The sequence below is a fragment of the Pseudonaja textilis genome, chromosome 3 (genome assembly GCF_049901715.1).
Source record: "Pseudonaja textilis isolate UNSWEBS1 chromosome 3, rPseTex1.2, whole genome shotgun sequence".
NCBI classification, from domain to species: Eukaryota; Metazoa; Chordata; class Lepidosauria; order Squamata; family Elapidae; genus Pseudonaja; species Pseudonaja textilis.
Genome location: NC_141992.1, coordinates 117,325,349 through 117,349,679, shown reverse-complemented (window position 1 = coordinate 117,349,679; position 24,331 = coordinate 117,325,349). Strand labels below are relative to the sequence as shown.

The following is a 24,331-nucleotide window of genomic DNA, read 5'->3' as shown; positions in this document are numbered from 1 at the left end:
TGGCTGATAAATACTGTTAATTAAATAAATAGTCCAAAACTGCCAATTAGAATGCTTACTTTGTACAATATGATTCTGTATGTTATAATAAAGGGGCCACAATCTTATTAGGAAAATATAGGAAAGGGTAATGATAGATCATTCATTTCATCTATCATTTATTATTATTATGGTTGATCACACATTCAGCCAGATGTTTAGACTGAATTTTGCATTTTTGTCTATCTTTTGAGTCATTAATAATAATTATTTGTGTGTCTGTGTGTGTGTATCAAAATTCCTGCCTCTTATTTGTCCATACTACAACAGCTCTATCCTTGGAACAAGATGGATAAGAGCAATCTTTTTTGTTTAAGATAGCCCAGTATAAAAAGAGTTTATGTGAGTCAGTTGGTGGAGTGATAAAATATTGAACTAACCTTGAAGGATCATAGAGTCTAGTTCACCCTCAGCCACAGAAGCCACCTGCATGACTTGTGACCACTCATTGTCTCTTAACGTGACCTGTAATTGGGGGAAATAGGAGGAAGCAACACCATGTAAACCACCTGGAGTATCTAGCAGGAATCAAATCTAATAAATGAGGTGGAGAGTATGTAAATGTGTCTTTTAAGAAAACTTGAAAATTAGATTAATTTGATCACTGTCTAGCCCAACCAATGAATTCTGTGTAAGGGAATATTTGTGATTCTGGAACTTTGTGGCCCATGTAAGGTATACAAGTCTGCTTTTGATCTGAAATCCAGAGAATATTCATAAACTGTTCTTTTACATAACCTAAGACACAAGACAACTTTCTACTGAAACGGGGCATAGAACAGGCATATTCGCCCATTTGCTCCTTTGAGCTATTTGTAAAAATAATAAAAGTGGGGTATAAACAAATAAATGAATATAGGACTTCAGTGTAATTAATCTGATTTTAACTAATACCTCATTTACTGTTATGGTTCTAATAATTTCTACACATTCTGAATATGCACTGTAGATTGCTTTAAAAAACATTTTAATGTTTATATTGAGTGCATTTATATTAACATTACAAAATTTTAGGAATATTTTGTTGAATAATTTAGGTTTGCAAAAATGCTAGACCAAAACCAAAACAAAGAATACAGTATAATTTAAGGTTGTTTCCGAGCTATAGCAGTCTTTTTTATAAAGCAAATGTTACAGACTTTTTTACTTTTTCATTGCAATTAATTGCCTTGCAGAAGCTAATTTATTGGTATATAATTACTGTAAGCAGTTAGAAACTGAAATGCCATTCAGTCGTCCTTGATAAAAAATTCTGACTGACAGATTTCTCCACACACTGGACAATAACATCTTAAACTGTTAGTATTTTATCTATGGCATGAGGGAGGGATACTTGTTTTCCAAATACCTTTTTTCATAATTTGTCCAACTGTTTTGATCAGTGCTTGAGTTTTTGGAAAAGATTTTGCTTACAAAGGTATTATAGGAAGTCAGTCCAGCATCTTTTGTTGCTGGCTGCTCTATTTTCTCTTCTAATTGCTGTCTAAAAACTAAGGAATCACCACTGAGGATTAATTTCTGATTTCTTTGGTTTTCTTTTGCTGATGCAGATAAGAAGACAAGGAGGGATACAATTACTGGTGGATCTCTTGGACCATCGAATGACAGAAGTCCACCGTAGTGCCTGTGGGGCTCTGAGGAACTTGGTATATGGGAAAGCTAATGATGACAACAAAATTGCTTTGAAAAACTGTGGGGGTATTCCAGCACTAGTACGATTACTCCGGAAGACTACAGATTTGGAAATCAGAGAACTGGTCACAGGTTTGAATATCTTTCTTTTATTGCTTGTTAACTTTTTAAGAATTAACTCAGTCCCTGAGACACTTCAATACATTGCTTCATAAAAACAAAACATGGGTTCAATATTGTACTTGTACATTTGAACATATTAAAACAAATCTTGGTTTTGCCAATGTGTAGAATCGGCATGTACAGCAAGACACATACATATCCATATTACTCCTTGAGTAATGTGCAGACAGCGGGTTTCATAACAATTGTGATTGCTACTATGCTTAAGCTCGGTGCTGCTGCCTCAAATTCTTTGAATAAGGGAGGAAGGAGAATGAAATTTCCTACAGTGTACAATGTGGTTGATGATTCCTTAAAATACTATTTAATGGTAATTCTGATATTCTGTATATCCTGACTATGTTATTTTAATGACTTTGGACCATCCCCTTTTAAGATCTTCTTCTGCCTTCTCTTATAAAAAAAATGAGTTGCATATATTATCCTGACTGCAGACTCTATGATTCATCTCTGATTACAGATTCCAAATATTTTAATCATTTCGTCTTTCAACTCTTACCTGTCAAAGGCAGAATTCATTAGATACAGTACTCCTTGTTGTGGTGATGATGTGATGCATCATGTATCCCTTTGAGTGACAGTATTACTGGCAGATAATAATAAAACAGAAAACAATAGCTTTATTTCAATCTTCTGCTTCAGTCCTTGGTTCTACTATCTATCCTTGGTCTCCCTGAAGTAGTCCACAATCTGACTTGAAGCAACAAGGGACAAACTGTCAATCACCTTAATTATAATCCATCTATTTAATGCTCACTTAGCTCATTTAACCATAAGATTGGCCTGGACCCAAGCATCTGACACAGAGCTTGTCAATCTGGGCGACACCTGAGCTGGCAGGACCTGGCTTTGGGAAAAAGCACTCTGCACATGATCAGAAACCCCATGAAATCATAGTGCTTCTGGTCATGTGCTAAGTGCTTCCCGCCCCCAAAGCCAGGTCGATGACTTCATGGTCATATGCAGAGTGCGTTTGGATGGAGAATCAGAGCAATGTTCTCCGCCAAAGCCAACATCGATGCTGTGAAAAAAGTAATGCTGAGAAGAGGGTTTTTTTCAGTTTGACTCCAAACGTTCTTGTCCATGCAGCCCCATTTCCATAGTGCATCATATCTGCAGCTAAATGCGGCTGCAAACTTTGCAATCTTCTTGATCGGCAAAGATTTGAATGCAACTCAAAACAAGCCTTTTTAGCTTTTAAAAAAGCTGACATCCCACTCCATTGCTTCCTTATTTTCAAAGCAAGACACCCTCAAGCATTAAGCAATGCAGCTTTTTTAAAAAAATGCAGGGCAGCAGGGGCTTTCCATTTTGACACCCCACCACCTCTCATTTCCCATCCAGTGCAGCCCCACCCATCTCAGCCCCACCCCCTATGACAGCCTGCTCATAGGTGATAGGAGCCCTCAGGATGACTCCTAAACTGAGAGAATGACTCCAATAATTCCTAGGAACAACGTAAGAGCTCTTTTTCCAGAAGAGTGCAGTGCTAAAATACTATGCAGAACCCTCAAAGTCCCAGGTTTGGGAGATGAAGGAAGACACATACCACCCGTAAGAATGAAAAGAGATTTTTATAGCTTGTATTTGGTTTTAATGGAGTTTATGATTGTTTGCTACTGAGATGAGTGACTATAAAAAGTGAGTGAGTGAATGGAAAGAAAGAGGGAGGGAGAGGGAGAGATAGGCAGAGGAGGGGGCTTTTCCAGAACTTCATCATTTGTGCCAGTTGTATCTGTTCCTAGATTGGGAGGGGATTGCTTGAGATCACTCAAACTGCAACATTCTCTTGGTTAGATTGTTACAATGGGCTCTACATGGGGCTACTACCCTTAAAGACAATCTAAAAGCTACAATGCAGAATGTAGGGGCATAATTCAGTGGCCCCCAACCTTTTTTGTGCCACGGCCCGGTACCGGAATCACAAAATGATCTGCGGCCCGGTACCGGCATCAGCATGCATGACAAGGCAAGGCGAGCCAAGCGACCGGTCAGCCAGCCGTCCCCCGCTTCTCCCCGCCACCTTCAACTCCTCCTTTGTACCTTTGTCGATGGGCTTCGCTTCAGGACGGCTTCGGGACAGTCGCTCGGCTCACCTTGCCTTGGGTGCTGAAAGAATCCTCGCACCTTAGTTTCGTTTGAAGCCTCCACTCCCCCTTCGATGAAACTAAGGCGCGAGGATTCCTTCAGGACCCAAACGCCGCTTTCCAACCGGAAAAGCTCACCCAGAAGCACTTTCTCGTCAAACAAGATGGCGGCACCCAGCAAACCGGTGGCCCGGTAGGAAATGTTCCACGGACCGGTACCGGTCCACGGCCCGGTGGTTGGGGACCCCTGGCATAAGTAATTACAGTCTAAAAAAATAGAAAACACCTGAGCCTTTTAATGCAGAGATTTGAATGTTAGCTTCCAAGGTCCCCAATTATAATATAATTTTCCATATTGGGTTTAGAGGCTGGGAGTGATGACTGTTATTGTTGTTAACAGTTTACTTTAAAACATTGCCTATTTTATGCATGTTACACAAATACAGAGTTTAGAGTTCAAATGATCAATTTCTGGGCCAGATTCTAAAGCTCTCTCTTTCAGCAGTTATGTCATCGTTACATTTTCTTCAAGTTAGCATAAATGGGCATGAAGATTATTAAGCATGAAATAATTAGAACTGACTGAGTGCACACCTGAGACTTTGGAATTAAAATATTTTGACCAACTTGCAGCCAGCTGATTTCTGCCATCTTTTTCTTCTGCTTGGAGAAAAGAATTAAAGTTTGAATAATCCTGGTACCACAGGATAAAAGGATAGAAACAGAAAGTTGTAGCTCATCTTGATTATAGAAATCAAATTGCAGTCCAGTTACCAGCTCCTCTAGCCCGCATCTACTGTGAGTTTGGTAACACCAAAGAAATGAGCTAAAGAGATTATGTCCTTTCACAAAAGTTACCTTGATTTTATACACCCTAGCTTACCTTCCTGTCTTGGCACAACAGTTTGCAGTACTTTCTATACCAGCACCTATTTGCTTCAAAGATACATTCCCTCTTAATGTTGGTATATACATCCCAAAGTCTGTACTGGCAAATCCCAGAAAAAGAAGAATGATAAATGTGAAATAATTCTATTATGCCGTCTTCTGCAGTATGAGCTTGAGATATGATTTGTTGTAAATCAGACAAAAATGGCCACAGTTAGAGACACATGAGAAAATTAAAATTACTTATTTTTAGATCTTATTAGTCAACAATATTAACAATATTTAAGGAATGATCAATATGCTCATTTAAAATCAAAGGAACTTCTTCAATATTATCAAAATATTGGTTCAGAATTAATAGGCTCCCTTGAAAGTGCTGTATAAAGTAAGGGAAGAAGGTTGAGGATTTTAATTTGTCATCTAGAACTCTTTATGGTATAAGATTCCCTTTAAATCGGTTTAAATACATGGTTGAGAATTTAGTAAAGAAATTCTACAAATCTTAAAATCACATTTGCTAATAAATATTTCTCCAGATTATGCTAATTATAAAGAAATATGTATGTATTACCAACACTACTGTTCAAACTTCATTTATTTTAGTTGAGACTTTTAAAAATATTTATACTATAAGTTTTAGTAATTAATTCTATTCTAATTTAATTGTCCATTTTCCCAAGAATTAAAAATAGTGCACCAAACATATTAATTAGATATTGGTTGTTAGTATAATTAAAATTAAAGTATTAGTCTCTGTGCCTCAGAGGTATTTAGTAGTAGCATCTTTATTATGGTCATTGACTAGTGTTTTATGCAAACTTTATAAGAGGTTACAATGCTTAGACAAAATATATAAACATTTTCTAAAAGATCAATAAAAGTAAATAAAATGTTTCAGACTACTAAACATATAAAAAACAAATAGTATAATGCTAAAGATCTATATACTTAAAAGTTATTAATAAAATTGTAGAACTGTTTTCTCAGTTCTACAATTTCATTAATAAATTTTAAGTATAGATCTTTACCATTATATTATTTGTTTTTTGTGAATATAATACTAAAATGCTTACATGCTAAGTACTAAACTTCTCATCTAATTCTTCATACTTTATTTCATATATACAACTAGGGAAATATATGTAAGTGCTAGAGAATCAATTAAGCTCATTTTTTTGCTTGAAGTCCTTAGGCCAAAGAATACATTACATTTCCTCATGCCAACGAATGCATTATATCTCCCTGTTCGAAAGCTCAGAGAAAAGTTACATCCACACAGCTGCTTTTTCAGGCCCATCTCTCCTCCCAGAACTGGTAGTCAATCATGCATCCAAAGTCTTGCTACCCCACAGGGTGTGCCCTTAGAAACCCAGAAATGGCTGTACTGCATTGCACAAAGCATTTTAAGGGCCAGAATTGATGGTTTCTTCAGTGGAAATTCCAGCCTTGCCAAAATTGTTTTGTGCAGATTCACCCACCTGGAATGCATAATGCTCCATGTGTTGTAGGATTGTTTTTTTGTTTTCTCCTTTCCCATTCTGCCATCAATTGATTGAACTAATTATTCCTGAAATTATGGATTGAACCTATCAACCTCTATATGGCAGCAAAAAAAATGTTTTAGCTGTTATTTAGTGGTTGTCGTATTTGTCCAGCAAAGATCCAATCCAGTGAGTAAATTCTGATGGTGAGCTGGAATTTAATGTTTTTAACTGTGAGAAGATCTGCATGGGAGCTTAAAGGTGTAATGTGAGGAGTGAAAGGACCAGTATCAGCCACTGGGAAAGGCATTCCCAACCACAAATGGTACAAAAGCACTATCAATTATATTTTCAAATGTTTGAAATTAACCAGGATGGGCTAGTAAAGATTTTGTATTTTATAGGTTGCTTGTTTGACTGTTTGACCTTTGGTCAGCAGCAGCAGCAGCAGCAGCAGCAAAAACTTTTTTATATCTCTTAGCTATTATCTAGTAGTTGTCAAAATTTCCATAGCTCAGATATGACCATTAAATCACTTTGGTGGAAGTGTCAGAGATTTAGAAAGATGTTCAACTGTGGGGAATAAGGGAGGAGAGGGGGAGGCTATAAGCTATCCTATGAAGACAGAATGTGAGGATCTACCTTTTCTCTGTCAGTTTCTGGTTAGTTTCAGGGCTTGTCATATTAACCAACTTACTTAAAAAAAGAGAAAAATATGACTGCAGAAACTGGAGTTTCTATCTTCCTGCAGCCACAAGTGGGCTAAGCAATGGAGCAAGAGATCAGAAATCCAACTGAAAGAGTGGGTCCCACAAAAAGGACCAGTTGGAGCTACAAGATGCTCAGCAATGGGGCATACCATTTCAGGGTACATAAATGTACCATATATTGGCTGTATATAGTGCTTTCAGGCAGGATAACAGGGGAAGCACTACTTCCAGTACCTTGGGCTATTATGAAACAGTGTTAGTAGATAAGCCTCATGCCAGGGCAAAAAAAAATGGGTGGATTTGCCTGGGGGTTGGAAGGAACTACCTGGCACAAAGTGAACTAGCTTCAGAATCTTCCTCTTAGCCTCTAGAGAAAAATTACACAATTGTTAATTCTCAGACAGGGGAATTCTAGCACCTGTGAAAGAGAAAAAAGTACAACTTAGTGGATAGTCCATGGATATGGTGGAGGTTGTTTTCAATCAGCTGAGTCTTTTTGCACTTTTTTTCTGTCTCCTGTTCTCTAATATTTGAAACCTGTAGCAAAGTAGAACCTAGCTCTCAGCAATAGCAAATGAGCAAATAGTCTTGGACTTGAATTTAGTCTTGGACTGTTGAATTTCAAACAGAAGACAATGAAATCAGCAACCCAAGAAAATTCTCCACTGCTCTTTAACATTCATTGAAAACTTTCTCTCTCTCTCTCTCTCTCTCTCTCTCTCTCTCTCTCTCTCTCTCTCTCTCTCAATTCTATACATGTGGAATTTTAATGTTATAGAAAGCATTCAGTCGCACTACTTCGCTGCAAGGGAGAAGTAGGCCCTAGGGAACATAAATAACAATGGGGAATTCTGCTTCTCAGTATGCCTTTTATCTGTGATTTATTAATGAATTAAAGAGAAAACATAGCAGTTAACGCCACCTGCATATGCACGTAAGAGAGCAAGAGATGAGGAAGGAGCCTCTTTACTATAAATAAATGTATTAGCACAGCATTATTTTTCAGTCTTTTCTTAGTGGAATATTCTCGGCTATAAAAGACAGTTTGGGAGGGAAATGTGAAACTAGTTCTCCCTCATCTTGGCCAGTTTTCTATCCATTCCTAAGCAAATATTACCTTCATTATCTGATTAATTCACAACCTGCTAATAAATAGGCATCTGAATACATTCAAGAATAGTTCCCTTTCATTGTCTCATACAGACTGGCAGTGATGTAAATTACAGTCCAAAATGAGTGGTGAGCTCTTGACTGATTAAAACTGATGAGAACATTATTTGTACTTAACCAGTGATCTGCAGTGCTTCTCTCATTTCCATCACTGAACCAATCCCCTAGCCAATTTTCTCCAAGCAATTTGTTCAGAAAGTGTGGAAAAATTGGCAGAAAGGGCTGGCTAGAAAACAAATCCTAGCTCCAGCCAGGTAGTTAGTTCTTCCCTACTGGGTTTTTTGCCCATTTCAGTTACAAAGGCTTGAGAAGGTATGGCTTTTCTTATGTAACTGTACAGTTGAGACTTCTGGATGTCAGAATGTTCACAAGAGAAAATAAATATAGAAACTTTGACATTTTCAGAGGAAATGTGTATAGTTAAACATAATGTAATACTTTTATCAATTTCTTTTATTAAGTAGTTTTGTGTAAAGTATTTTGACATATAGAATAAGATAGTATTCAGACTTGCTTGAAAAATTGTGAATGGGTAGAACATGTCTCATGTATATGTTTAATTAATGTACTAAATTTCTGCAAAAGTATTCTTGACATTAGCTTCAATTATTGAAGTGTGTAGTCATGGATATGTAAGTTTTTATTGTGACATTAATTATAACATTTTATATTAGTTATTCATGTAGCATAAGTGCCAAGACACAGGCTGGATTTTTTTTTTTTTTAGTAAATGTTGATGGGGTGGGAAACACCTCTCTATTATCCTGTTCAAGTGTGCTGGACTTTTTTTTCCCCCAACAAATTACAGGGTTCCATTTCATCTTTGTGAGATTTTTTCATTCCAGCAAATGAGCTCATGTGAGCATTTTGGTATTAATATGTTATTAAATATCCATATAATATTACATATAAACATCAACATGATTAGATAGTTTTGTGTCAGACCCTACCATGAGTCCCATTGTTTGGAGTCAACACAACAAAGAGGAGTGGTGCGTGAGATGTTTACCCCATCCAATCCATCAGTCCAAACAGTAGAAAAATTGCTTTTTACTATGGACGTGAAAATCATTTCATTAGTTCAGGAACAATATTGAGATGCATTCAAGAATAACAAAGGGGATTGGCTAAATCTACCTATTGGTATACGTAATGTAAAAATGGAGGTCCTAATATAGAAGATGCCCTGTAGATCCCAAAATAACATATTTTATACATATCATTACAAGGTACGAAAAAGTAATTCTTTGGCAAGGTTTCAAATTCAGTCTCTGCCATCTTTATATTTCACTGGGAGAATTCTCCTATTGAAACAATGGTTAATCATTTCTAGTTCCTGTCTACAATGCCGCGTTATATACACTAATAGTCTCAATCAATGCACTGCATAGTCAAATGTGAATCTGTAACATTTCCCAACAGTAACAACTTAATAGTTGTATTTTAATTAGAGGATGGTTTTATTTAAAGGATAGTTTTATTTGAAATCTCACCTATTTACATTCAATTCTTTCCTGATTGTTTTATGTATTCATGTTTTAAGAATGGTATATATTCATTAAATATTTGCTAAATTAATTTGCCTTTATTTATTTTTCATATTTCTAAACCACCAATCTTCCTCAAAGGACTCTGGGCAGTATTCAATATAACTTTTATTTTTACCATTCTGTTTTTCAGGTGATGATGAGAAATTGCAATTTTTTAAAAAAAAATTAAGCCACCTCTCTTAATCACTGAGTTTATAGAACACAACAAATAAATTAAAATAAAATTTTAATTATATAAAAATTATACTTTTTGCTATAAATAGGGAGTAAATGACTAGGGATGACAAATATAGAGTAAACAGGTTTTTCCAAATTGATCTCAATGTAGGCAAGTGATACTATTCTAAGAGTCTACTGTTGTAAATACATTTGTGTAGTCTTATGAACAAGACAAGATCTAAAAACTCAAGAAGGCTGGGAGCCATCATGCCTCCTCAGGTTTGTCATCTGAGATTGGGAAGCCAGAAAGCTATACCACCTCAGACAGTTGTGACATTTGCATTGAGCAAATGTTGCCAGAGTGAAGTTTTAGGGCGTGTTGTAACATTCTTTTTTTTAAAAAAACAAATTTTATTAATTTTCAAAGAGAGTACACAAACAAAACATAAGATATAAGAACATAAAACATCTTTTCTAACAACTACTTAACAAAACAAATAAGACATCTCATTTAAGTACAATATAGTTCTAAATTATCACGTTTCCACACACAATTTAATATGCATCTTATATATTAAACTTCATATCTTATTACTGTTTTCCACCTTCTTACTGTTTCTTCCTTTATTTTTGTTCAATTTTATTCATTAGACTTATACTTTCATATATTTCATATTACTATATTTCATATTGTTACTATTTCATATGTTCTTATCCAACATCATTACTCCTCAATGGACAAACATAGACTAACAAAATACATAACATAAAAATATAAAACTTCTTTTTAGAAAGCGGCTTAACCCCGGGTTATAATTTTTTGTACAGACGTAAATCAAATTCATGCTCAGCTTATATACTATTTCATATCTTATTTAAAATTCTACATTTTGCATATATCTTCTCCCCTGTTTTCACTCTCTTAATTCTATTTTATTTATTTAATCTCAATTTAAATCATTACACTTGTATCTTTTGTCCGTTCTTTTTCAATTATCCATTTATCTTTCTCTTAAACACAAACTTTTTCCTGTAATGACTGGTTGAAGTATGACACCTTTCTATTTTCCCCCCAAATTTAACACTTAAAATTAGACATAGTTTCTATTCTGATTCTGCTTAGTACATTCTACATAACATTTTAAAATATAAAACATAATAATCTTATAGTATATTAAAAATAGTGTTCCATAACAAATTAGTTAATTAAACATTAATTACACAATCCCTACAGTATTCTATAAACACATATTTCAAATACAAATACTAAAATACAGTCTTGTGTACCTTTGCAGAATCTCTATTTAAATTATATTTTACCCTTTATCTCTGAAAAAAAATTGTTTATTAACATCTTGTTTTAAGTCTTTATAACTTCCCTTCGCTTTGTCCCTTCCTTCCTTATCAAATCTAACCTTTTTACCCCCCCCTCAATCTCCAACTTTTTAATCTCTCCTCTCTGTTGTATTCCTCTTTTCTGTTGCTTTCTATCATTATATCGATTTTTCACCTTACTTTTCCCTTTCTTGATTGTTTTTTTAGAACTTAAATTCTTGATTTTCTTCTCCTTTTTACCCTTTTTTAAAATCATATGTCCATTAAAGATGGCTTCTTCTTCATCATCCCAGCCTTTTTCTTGTTGCATTTCCTGGTAAGCAGAAATTGCCATTTCTAAAAAGCAAAAGATAGATCCAAAAGAGCCCTCTTCCTCTTCTCTTAGTCTTTCAAATTGCATTTTCAGTTCTTCAACAGATACCATTGTAAAAAAAAGATTTTTTTTTAAACAATCCAAATGTTTTCTTAGTCTTTCAAAAGATAGTTAAGGTCCCAAAGTCATCAAGCAATCAAAGTCAGCACAGTCTGTTTCACTTTCTTCTACTTTCTCTTCCTGGGGCAGAATTCAATTACACAATTCCAAGGCATTTTTTGGAAGTTTTATTGCAATTTAATCTCTAATCTTATAAAACTCCAAGCAGTCTCCTTCAACAAACATTAGTATAAATCATTTACCTCTCTTCCTTCCCACTTAAAGCAAAAAAAATTAAATTTTAAAATATCAGTGTTTAGAAATGTAATGTCCCCTTGGCTTCAATTTTGAAAGTTAGTACCTTCTACTGCCAAAGCGGGTATTTCCCATTTCCATCTGCTTTCTCCGTGGGAAGGAAAGTGAGGAGAGAAAAAACTTTCCCTTTACTTTCCACCGCAGCTTAACGATCCTCTGGGAAACAATATATCACTTAAAAAGCCAAAGTTCCAGGGTATTCCTTCCGGTTTGACAGGCTTCGGAGGCAGCAGGAATTCGCGTTTGTGCGCGATTCCTGCTGTGCTCGCTGCTGGAGTGCCTTCGATCCAATTGGATTAGGAGGCTATAGTTATCCTGTAGGGATAGCTGAAGAGAGGGGGGATCCAGGCAGGGGTCGGGGGATATCGCACCCCCCCTTCCCAGCCGGCTTAACTCCCTTTTCCAAAGGTGGTGAAGCAACGGTCAGTAATGGCCGTCACAAAGAACCTCTCAACCAGACAAGTTACGTGCTGGAGGAAGTGAAGACAGAGAAAGCTTTTGGCTGAACCGGGACAACAATTAACATCTGAATACCCTAGGGCGTGTTGTAACATTCTTGTGGAGACCTACAAGATTTTGTGAAGTCTCATTCTGGTCCAGCCTAGTTAGGAGATCAGGTGGGAATACAGGATATGACTATATTAAATGAAATAATGGAATGAATTAAATAGCTGAGCCTTGATGAAGACTGTGATATGTATATATTTACGTGCCCTTATGTGGTGCCCTAGATTCTGTAGAAAACAGTGAACATTTGAAGATTCACATGTGAATGTTCAGGTAGTGTTTTTGTGCAGTATCTCTTCATTCTGATTTTAGAAGAAATATCAATTCTTTGCTTCCTTCCTTTTAGGAGTCCTCTGGAATCTATCTTCTTGTGATGCACTGAAAATGCCAATTATCCAGGATGCTCTAGCAGTGTTGACCAATGCAGTGATCATTCCTCATTCTGGATGGGAAAATTCCCCCCTTCAGGATGACCACAAAATTCAACTTCATTCATCACAGGTGCTGCGCAATGCCACTGGGTGCCTAAGGTGAGCTCTGATAGCTAAACTGCTTGACACTCCCTTCTATTTTCTTAATGCCGTAGAATTTAAAATTGTTATTTAAGCATCATAAGAAACACAACAATAGTATGACATTTTTATTACAAAATTCTCCCATTCCTCCCATTATTTATAGAGATGGGAACATGTATGTATGTATGTAGTCCTACTTAATAGTGGTAATTGGCAATGGAATTTCCATTGCTAAACAACGCAATTGTAAAATGCAATATCACATGACCACACTGCTTAGTGATGGACATCCTGGCACTTCTGGCTGCCATGTGCAACTTCCTTCTGGCTTCCCCATTGACTTTGTTTGCAGGAAGTTAGCAAAGAAGGAAGCCGAGTGTGCCTGGATCACAATCACATGACTATGAGGACACTGACTGGGGACACATGTTCAGTACCATTGTAAATTTGAACAGTCATTGAATCAGTGTTATTAAGCAAGGACCACTTGTATTCTCAACAGTCTTCTGCATTGGGAATATATAATTTGTAAGATATAAAAACTCTGCTGATCAGCCATCAGGAATTTCATAATCTTTATTTTCTGCTATCTGCCTGGAGTTCTAAAGATATATGAAGTATCAAATTGACCAAAAGCTCTTACTGATCTAAACTGCAGGGTTATCTATATCATGTTGATCAAACTACTATTTATTTCTTTGTATGCATTATAAACAAGTGAAATGGCCTTCAAAGTTTTTTTTCAGAATAGCTTATAGCATTTACTTGTTATCTGTATCCTACCTTCCCCTACAGAAGATCAAATGAACATATACTGTATCATATTCTCTCTATCACAGTATCAATCCTGTGAGGTATCAGGAGGTATGGTAATTGGTGTTGCTATAAAGTAGGTTTAGCTATATTTCCTTTTCTTTTCCTATCTCATGCTTTCCTCCCTTTCTGGACTCTGCATAATATTGCTTACCCTGAAAGGGAGTGTATCATGTTATGGATATATGTATTACTATTCAGAATTTCAATATAGGTTAGAGCAGTGGCCCCCAACCTTTTTTGTGCCACGGCCCGGTACTGGCATCACAAAATGATCCGTGGCCCGGTACCGGCATCAGCACGCATGACAAGGCAAGGCGAGCCGAGCGACTGGCCAGCCAGCCGTCCCCCGCTTCTCCCCACCACCTTCAACTCCTCCTTTGTACCTTTTTTGTGCTTTCTTAATCTCCTCCGCCATCGGGACGGCTCTTCGTTTGAAGCCGTTCCCACCCACCCCCGATGAAACTAAGGCGCGAGGATTCCTTCAGGACCCAAACGCTGCTTTCCAACCAGAAAAGCTCACCCGGAAGCACTTTCTCGTCGAAACAAGATGGCGGCACCCAGCAAACCGGTGGCCCGGTAGAAAATGATCCACGGACCGGTACCGGTCCAGGGCCTGGTGGTTGGGGACCCCTGGGTTAGAGGACAAATGACAATATTAAACTAACCTGATGAGATAAATCAGTGGTCATGTTTTGTTTTGTTTTTTACCATTTGACTGTAGCAAAGTAGTGAATATAGGACCACATTTTGGATACTGCTATAAAAATATTAACACAGTAATAAATTTTATAAACTTAAAAGCATGTACTTTCTAAACATATTTATTTATTCATCACATTTATACAGCTGCCCATCTTACAGTCAACTCTGGGTGGCATACAACAAAGTGAAAAACGAAATATATTGCTTTGGAAATTTAGAGTGCAATCCAAAAAGCCTGTGGAATAGCAATGTACAACTTGATTTGTTTGTTTATTGTTCACAGAATAGAAGTCTTACTCTGCATGACAATTTCTGAAATTCTGAATTTGTGTAATGTCTGTAGAGAACTGGTTAGCAATTTGTGATGTGCAAGGATGCCATTTTTCAAAAAACCTTGCTAGCAAAAACACCACTGAACCATTTAATGGAGCACTTTACATTATGGCTTTAGGCTGTCATCTTTAAAAGACGGTACCTGCAATATTCTTATAGATATTCCACAGATGTTGCTCAGAAAGACTTGGGGGCATAAAATTTCAATTGATTTGAGTTGTAGCTTCTATACAGTGTATCAAAAGCCAGCTGCCTTTAGTTTGGCTAACAGTGACTTCTGACAGGCAAACCTTTTGCTAAATTATACCATATCTTCACTCTATGTACATGTATTCATGCTTACTGCATGATTTTGGCTCTTCAGGGTTACACTGCAATTCAGGAATTATTTCTGGAAATAATGCAAATTTATGTAGCAATAATAAATAATCTAGAAGTTTTCCTATTTTGCTTTCTACAAGTGAAATAGTGAGGGAGGTCAGAATGATTTGGTGGTTTCTTTAAAATGATCTTCAAAAAGCCTGGAGATCCATAATAACCCATTTATCTTTGAGCTTGAGCAACTCACTGACATCTCCATCAGCATATCTTTTGTTTTGCTCTATTTCTGGAGAAAGTGGTCTTAATGGTGTGCAGCTTCTGAGAACTGGAACACTTGATGCGGAAGCTTTTTGGGATACTTAAAACAAAAGGAAGAGGAAAGCATTCATAGCGAGGTTTCTATAACTTTTTGCAACCCCTTAAAAATAGCTTTGCTTAAACTCTGGGGTGGGCTTAGATTAGGGGACACTCTGATTCGCTGCCCAACTGCCTTTCTCATAAGGACACAGTGGGAAAATTTTCAACACTGCAGACCCAAGCTGGATCCACCTCATTTTTAGATCCAATCTGTTTTTCATTTTTTTCCACCGTACAAAATTTGGTCTCATTCTGTTCAGGATTTGGAGACTTGTCCAACTGACAGACAGACAGGCAAAGTCTTGAACCATCTTATCTTTTTTCTTCTGATATTTCATTGGGTTGGGAAAAAATGAAATTCTCTTCAAAGTTCTTTATCAGTATTTTTAAAGGTTTTCCTGGGTGTTTTCAGACCTCAAGACTCTTTATCTACTTTCCCGTTTCAGACAGTTTTCCTTAAAAAGCTATTGTATTTTAAAGTAGTAGTTATAGCATGATTCCCATCTCCTAGTGAAAATAGTAGCAGGTTTATACAAATTACTTCTTCAGTGATAGATTAATCAGTTAATATCTAGAAGTAGTTTAATTAGAATATGTCAAGTTATAATGAAATATGACTTGTATATGACTGTATAAAGGTAATTGTCGCAAAATATGCTATTATTGCTGTCTTCCTTTTTTAGTGTGTGTGTGTTTGTGTGTCTGTATGTGTGATTGGTGTGAGCCAATCCAACCCCGTAGCACTGTTATAATTAATGATTGGATAGATTTAATATGTTTTAATGAAAGAAAAAAAAGACTGAGTGGGAGTAAAAATAAAACAGAGTAGCCTTGACTGAAAAGAATATTATTTGATTGAAGAACCAAATTTAAATATATATACTGCATAAATGTATATATTTTAAAATATAGGGACCCACTATCTGCGTTCCAAGTAATGCATCCATTGAAAGCAGAACTCCGAGGCATGTATATTCTTCAAAGAACAATTTGTTGTATATATCATATTGACACAACTGGCGAAAACCAACCCTAAATGTTCCTGTGGTTTTCACTTAATTAAAAAGTAAAAGTTCTCATTAGGTCATCACTCATATTTTCCAATAGTAGTGCTAGCAGGTTGCCTGGTTACTCCACTCCTCCACTTCTCAGCCACCTGTTGGAATGATCTTGGTTCCCACAAGAAAGGTTTTTATTTTGATGGCCAAGCTGAGCTATCTAAAATTCCCCCCACCCTTCATACTGCCCTTTGCTTTATGGCAGACTTGAAGCCTAAAAGATTACCTCAGCCAGGCTCACTTCAGGGTTGACACTCTAAAAAACTATAGAGAGTTTTTTTCTAAAACTGTAAAGTTTATTGCAATATGTAAGTGCTGCTATGGTGGAGAATACTGTATATTTCATTCAGGATTGGAGTTTTGGGTTGTTCATGGAGAAGTAAAATCTTTTGGTAAATTATGGAATACCGCCTGCCCAGTATGTGATTAGGTGGCCGATGGTATTTGATGTTTATATTTTCTGCAGATTAAGATGTCGTTACTTGGCTTCCATTATACAAATATTTTGCTTATCTGACTTTTGGTTAACAGTTGTATAACCAAGAAGAAAACAGCACTGATCACAACAACATTCCCTTTCTATCAGTGGTCCCAACTGTTCTGGCTTTGCGGACCATTGGCAACAGCAGTGGAGAGGGGATAATTCCATGCAAGCAGCAGGTGCACACCCATGCCACTTGCACAAATGGAGCTTTGCGTGCATGTGTGATCTCCTGCCGCTTGTGCAAGTGGAGCTGCAGATGTGTGCTTGCCTGATGCTTGTACGGCCCAGTTTCCCTGGGACCCCTGCTCTATATCACATACCTGGTAACCAACATCTGGATAAAACAGTATTGGATCAGCATAACCAAATAATGACATGGCAATCACATATTACTGTACATAACACACAACACCACAACCTGCCCAATTACATACAGAGCTAGTAGAAAGGCACTATATGTATCCCAATCCACAATTAATCAGTAAACCTTGGTTCTTCGAGTTCATAGCACTGACAGTGTTTTCAAGGGATGTAGTGATATATCTGCAAATGAAAAAAATAATAATTTTAAGAATCCCTACAACCCACTAATACATACTGTATAGTGAATGCCAAAGCATTAAGAGTGCAATTCTGTGCATCCTTTAATGCACCACTGTTAGCTATGGAGGCAATATTCTGGGATGATTGAAAAGTAGGGCAAGGGTATGACTACTGTATCTTATTTCTGCTGCAAAGGTCTGGATAGGCTCTATATGCAGACCATAGAAACAAATATTGGACCATGTAAAAATGCTACCCTGTAACAATTTTACATGATTGCTTTTCTTTTGAAATGAACAATTTTCTATATAATACCATGCTAGATATGTTTAGCTTAGTTGTCATTTTAGATGATGTTTTCATTCTTTTGCAGTAGTCTGTAGACAAATGTGATTTTATTTAAATTAGGGCATATCTGTAAGAATTATATGCCGTTACTATAAAACCTGGGCTTAAAATGTAAATGATTTTTTAAAAAATTTAAATTTCAATGGCATGGTGAACATTCCTAGCAATCAAGAGGTGACATCAGCCTTTTCTACAAAACTTCCATGATCTGTGTTAGAAATCTGCCTAAGGGCCATAACGGTATAATTTTGCTTTAGTATACATTTAACTCTTTTAATTATTTACTTTAGGATTTGCAGGACTTGGAACAGTTATACTTTACACTGTATATAAGAATTGGTTGCTCTTTTGCTCTCACTTCAATTCTGAACTGCATTAATGAACAGCTTCTATTTGAATAGGAGAGAAATTGTTCATTTGAGCAATTTTGTCCCTCGTGCAAATGATAGACATAGGTTTTAACATTATGAAACATTATGTTATCCAATATTATTTCAAAGAGGGCAATCAAATAGTTGAATCATTAGTAGTCTTACCTACAGTTTACATATTGGAAAATGTATTACTTCCAGAAAATATATATTTTAAGTCATCTATTTCAGTATTGTCATTGCAAGAGTCCACTAAATAGATATAAAACATTAAAACCATTCTAAACATTTTTAAATAACAACATTAATATACTAGGTATTCCCAAACTGATTAAAGACTTCTAAAGATACAATAAATAACAATGATATAATAGATAGCATTAAGGATTAAGGATTAAAAGTTTTCAAGAAATTTAAATATTTTTAAAAAATAAGGTACATAGAATCAGAAAGAATACAAATGCTGGATAACCTTATCGCTGCTAAATAAATTTTGTTAGTTGAAATCTGTGGATTTTGTTTAAATACATCTTGTAAAAGTAAGTGTTGAACTATTGAAGTTCTGTTCATTTTGGGAATATTTAAAATGTAGCAATTATTAATAATATAGAAATATTAAAATAGTCTAACATTAAGAAAAATATAAAGCAATGGATGATAAAACATCTTACATAAAGCAAGATCTGAGTGAAGGATATTAATAAACAATGTTTTAGACATTGCTCTCTTAAGAAAGAATGCAAACTTTAAATTATTAATGTATACTTTGAAAGAAGGTGTTATCTGCTACTATGTACATAATTATTTTAAAATTTGAATAATTCATTAACCAGTATCAGAAAAATGGGAAGCAAATTTGTGTAAAAAAGAATGTTGGAAATATATTTAGAAGCATATACAGGAAATATGACTTATTGGTCTATTTTAATGAATTAGTTTGCTGATGGCTTCTGACTCCACAAAGATAAACATTATCTTGGAGGAAATGACTAATATTCATCATTTTATAATATCATATATAGCATATTCATGTATGATGCATGAATACATGTGTGATTTTAAATGAAATCAAATACACTCTATATCATTATGTATCAATCATATACTGTTGTAGTTTTATTTTTGTTAAAGAGATGAATTATGACTAAGAATTGATTCCATACTTATTAATAGGTCTTATTAATGAGGGGAAAATCTATTTCTTTTTGTTTGTTAAATAAAACAATAGAACTTAGAATATGGGATGTTGAAAAATATAGTAAGACTCAAGGGGGCAGAAACAATAGTTTCCACCTGTTTCTTACTTTGATCATAGACTGATGTAGTATCAAGCTATTTGCTTGTGACTATCTGAGAACTGCTGAAAAATAAATCTGCTCTGAAAGTAAAGTTCATTTGTCCTTGCTCAGGAAGCTACAATTAAGCTCAGACTTGAGAACTGGATCTATTCCACTTCAGAGCTTGACAATTTGTTCATGTTATTTGAAGGCACAGCATGTAGGTTTAGGAATGTACTAATTAGCCACTCCTAATTCCTGTTCACAACATGGTCACTGTGACATAGATCAAGAGCTGTTAAGGATTGGGGTCTTGAAAAATGGAAGGGTTCCCATAGTGATAGGCAAAGCACAATACTGCTGGTTGGGCAATTTGAAACCAAGAATTATAGAGCCATCTGTAACAATAAATGTCAGTGTTGATGATAAATCATGCTACTTACAAGAACAGTTTATTTGAGACAACTGTCATATCATTGATCTTCAAAATTGATTTGGACCATTTGTCTGCCCAAGCATGACCTCCTTGCCTAGCCACACACTAAGTAGAATAGGATGACTATCCTAGGTAGGAAAATACCAGTTTTCAATCAATGGTACTGTTTTAATTTTGATCAAAAATGAAAGTTATTGAGTAGCTTACATTCTATATTAGACATTAATTTAATGGAAATGTAAGGAAGATTTTCTGAAGAAATGAAATCTGTTCAAGATTTCAAGAGGTTGTTTAAACACTAAAACTAGGTAAATAAGTTCTTTTAATTATCACTATAATGTCTTATTGTGATTCCAGTTTTGTATTGTCTACAGTCTCTTGTGCTCTGTAAAATCCCACATGCATTAAACAAAATATTTTCAAATAGTTAATGCTTATTTTCCACTTTTATAGTACATTTTAAATTACATGCTGTGTGTAATTTGCTTGATTGAGTCTTTTCAGCCATTTCTATATGTGTTCATTCTGTGCCCTATTCTTTTTCATTTCTTAGGTTTTTCTGCTTCTCAACCCATTTTTCGAGCCATTTCTTTTGTAAAATATTTTGGTTGCTTCCCTTTGCTTTAGGAGGTAGCTGTTCTTCTATTCCCTATCTTTTCCATGATATGCAGAAGGACAACTTGATAAGAAGGATAGTTAGGAGATAGGAAATTCATTTCAGGAATTAAAATTCAGCATGTTTAGAAATTCAAGATATTTATTTCACAAAGCTTTTAATTGTTTCTTGACGTTAGTATTCTGTTTAATGTATTTTTAAATTTTATTATTTTAAATTTTTATTATTTGTTTACTCATCAGAGTATAAAGGTGAGGTAAATATAAAAAAACATGGCTTGATAAGCGTTCTTCTACCTGCTGCACTACAGAAGTGCTAAAACTATAGTGACTAGATCCTTGATAATTTCAGAACGAAAAGTATAGCTGAATAAATTAAAATTAACTAATTTTATGAATCATTTGACTGTAAGATCAAGAATGCAGAACCATATTCAAGTTACATTATGTATATTCAAGGAAATCAATAACTAACAGTTTTTAAATGTGTGATATTTTGTTGGTATGGTCAGAAAAAGTAATGTTACATAGACAATACAGTATTCTTGCAAGAACCTCAATAAAAAACCAACAAGCCACTATTATATTCTGATGTTGAAAATCCTAACAAACAATTTAGCACTGTTATTTAAATTTCAGTAGATTTGAGATACGTTTCCATTTGTGTTTAAATATATTATATTCCTGATTGATTTACAAATTTTAAAGTGCTAACTTGAACTTTAAAATAATTATATAATGTTAAACTAATTAACAGAAAGTAGAAATACATATAATAGTATTAGCAAAATAAAATTCTAAAATTAATATTGCAAAAGCTTTGACCAGATTCTGGGAAGGCTGTTTCCTTGCACTTTTATTAGGGGGGAGGGGGTAAAAAGAATTCAAATTTTGACAAACAGCACAATAACAACTGGTTGCTACAAATCAAGTGTAGATTTCTTCTTTCAATATTACATGTGTATGATAATTTTTAGCTATCCATATGCCTGAAAATACATTTGGGACATAGCTAAGAATAACATATGCTTCTTTAACATGGTAATTGATCCTGAATCATATTATCAATCCTATCATTATTTGCCCAAATAGCGGCAATAATAGTAGATCAAAGGATGTAAAATAACATTCCAACTCCTGAGTAGCATATTGAATAGCAAGTTACAGCCAATGCAATTAAGCATAGATTTTATGCAGCTGAAACATTTTTGTTGCTTTTAACCTCGTTTCAAGATCCAAGATCCAAGATTCAAGATTTCATGTTTAAAGCAACTGTCCATTAATTTACTAGGAAAAAGTATTAAAAGTTAATATTCCTGAGGTTGTGTTAATTACTAATGCCAATTTCATTAACTTCCTTTAGGAAGGTGAATGGCTTAAAAGCCCATATTCATTTTATTGCTCTGAAATCTTCAATCAATATGAAATTTCAAAAGCAGCAACAGCATTTTCAACCAAATAATCCAAATGTGTAAATTAAATATACTACCAAGAATCATTATGAGACATTTGTTTTTTTTAATTTTACAAAAATAATAAAAAATGATTTCCTCAAAAGTAAATTGATTTGAAGTAATGTGGGAGGCCCAGTTTACTCAAGAAACCCCAACGTCTCAGATTTGGATGCTATTTTTAAAATGGCTTTTAGATTTTTATGGGTAAATTTGTCCAAATAATACCAGTGATAGTATTTTCTGTGTAGATATTGTAGCATTAATAGAAATGGATCCCTACACTAATTCACATTTTAATACTTGCCACAGCTTCAGTGGGATCAGGTAACAACTCTTGAGTTACTAAAGTACAGCTGAATTCTGAAGTGGTGAAGCTAAAACGCATGTCCAGCAATAAATCTTCTAAGATAGCTAAATCCATCTTTCTAAATAATTGTAGCTTGTTCATTAAAAGTCTCACAGAATGCCCTTAGCAAAAATATATATATTATTATTCAGCACTTGTAAAATCATTTAAAATGTAGTGCTGGAATAAATGGGAAGGTATCTCAATTCAATTCAATTTATTTGCTATCAAAGACCAGTGCAGATAATAATAATAAAAAAAAATTAAGACAGAGTTAAAATACATTTGTAAAATAACCTAAGTAGCACCTAATGTGTAAATCCACGATGCAGCCTATATCAAATTATAATGTAAACAGTAAATATCTAAAATTAAAACAAAGTAAAATTATTAATACCAATGAAGTAGTAATATCTAAAATTTAAATGAATTATAGTTACAGGAATGTATTGCAAGATATTGAACCATCAATATTTTGGGTTGTTGTACAAACTTAGCTACATGCCCTTTAATAAAGACTATTTCATTTATAAGCAACATCTGGGCATCAGCCGAATCTAGGCGACCAGAATATCTACTAGTCAGAGAAAGTATAAATCTGCTTCAGATGTCTCCATAAAGGGAGCAACATTCTGTAGTTTCTGCCTCTCTGGAATCACAGAGGCAAAGTCTTTCAACCAATGGACCCTTTTTACATTTACCATCCAGTACTGCATTACAACTTTCTCTATGGCAATTGACATGGCTTAAGAAGGAAAGATTTGGCGTATCTTCCATACTGCCATCCAGGCAGATAACATACAAACCCTCTCCAACAGAATGTAATCATTTGCTTCTGGTTCCAATATGCAATGGGCATAGCAAATAAATGGTTATCAGGATGAAAATGGTAGGACATGTCAGACAGTGCCAATACCCATCTGACAATAGCACCATTATAACCAGAAATCAAAATTTCTTGCAGATTATGTTTTATTCATAATATGTTAATATAAAATAATACATGTTGGGTAACTGAAAATAACACAAAATCAAAAGGTTTGAAATTCTTAATGCAAACCCTTTTTAATCTCAATATTTTTCTCACTACGTCTACAAGGTACAGTTGTTTCATTGTAAAAGGCAAAAATATATAGTAGCTAATTTTTTATTATTTTATTTTTTTACAGAAAGCAATTAATTTAGATGTAAGGTTTATAAAGATTTTTAATCAAAAACGACATCTTACCTCCAGAAAGTTACTTTTGTGAATTTTTAAATTTTCTCAGATTCACAAAGTTCTAATATTATTAGAATTTCAAAGAGTTTTGGAAAAGAACACAAATGTTTTGGGATTGCAGTATGTAGAAGTCTGAAGCTATCTGTATTGTGAATGAAGTTGCTTCAAAGAGACCGATGTTAATGAGTTTTTACAAAATAAAAATAAAATTGAGCAAAGAATCAACATTGTTATTTGCTTCCAGGAATGTCAGCTCCGCTGGAGAAGAAGCTCGGAGAAGAATGAGAGAATGTGACGGACTTACTGATGCATTGCTTTATGTGATTCAGTCTGCTCTAGGAAGCAGTGAAATTGATAGCAAGGTTTGTTTAATTTTTCTACCCTAGATTTATATATTTATTTATTTATTTGCTTATTTATTTTTGCACTTTCAATCTCACAATTACTAAAGGTGGATTTCTACCATTTTGAAACAGGAAAAACATGAGCATTTTATTGTCACCCATGAAATAACCAAAGAAAAAACCAAATAACTCCTAAACTCTTCCCAAAATGAAACAAATCCTGGCTCCTGCCCTTTTTGCTAAATAGCTCCAACTATTGCAGAAATTGTACCAAAAAAAGGTGATTCCCAGCTACTCAAGGCTTATTTTCCATGCTTTATACTT

General features: G+C 34.8%; 1 protein-coding gene across 17 annotated transcripts in view; it reads left to right on the top strand.

Moving 5' to 3' along the window:
- The window catches only part of CTNND2 (catenin delta 2), a 471,659-nt gene that overhangs the window by 369,096 nt on the left and 78,232 nt on the right, over positions 1-24,331 (top strand). For all 17 annotated transcript variants that reach the window (XR_015743082.1, XM_026701042.2, XM_087930702.1 and 14 more), the window contains 3 exons: positions 1,590-1,803; positions 12,815-12,998; positions 23,908-24,025. Coding sequence is in view for 16 of the 17 variants with exons in the window: in XM_026701042.2 (XP_026556827.2) it covers positions 1,590-1,803; positions 12,815-12,998; positions 23,908-24,025 (516 nt within the window). In the remaining variant the exon portion in view is untranslated. The remainder of the gene's footprint in view (positions 1-1,589; positions 1,804-12,814; positions 12,999-23,907; positions 24,026-24,331) is intronic.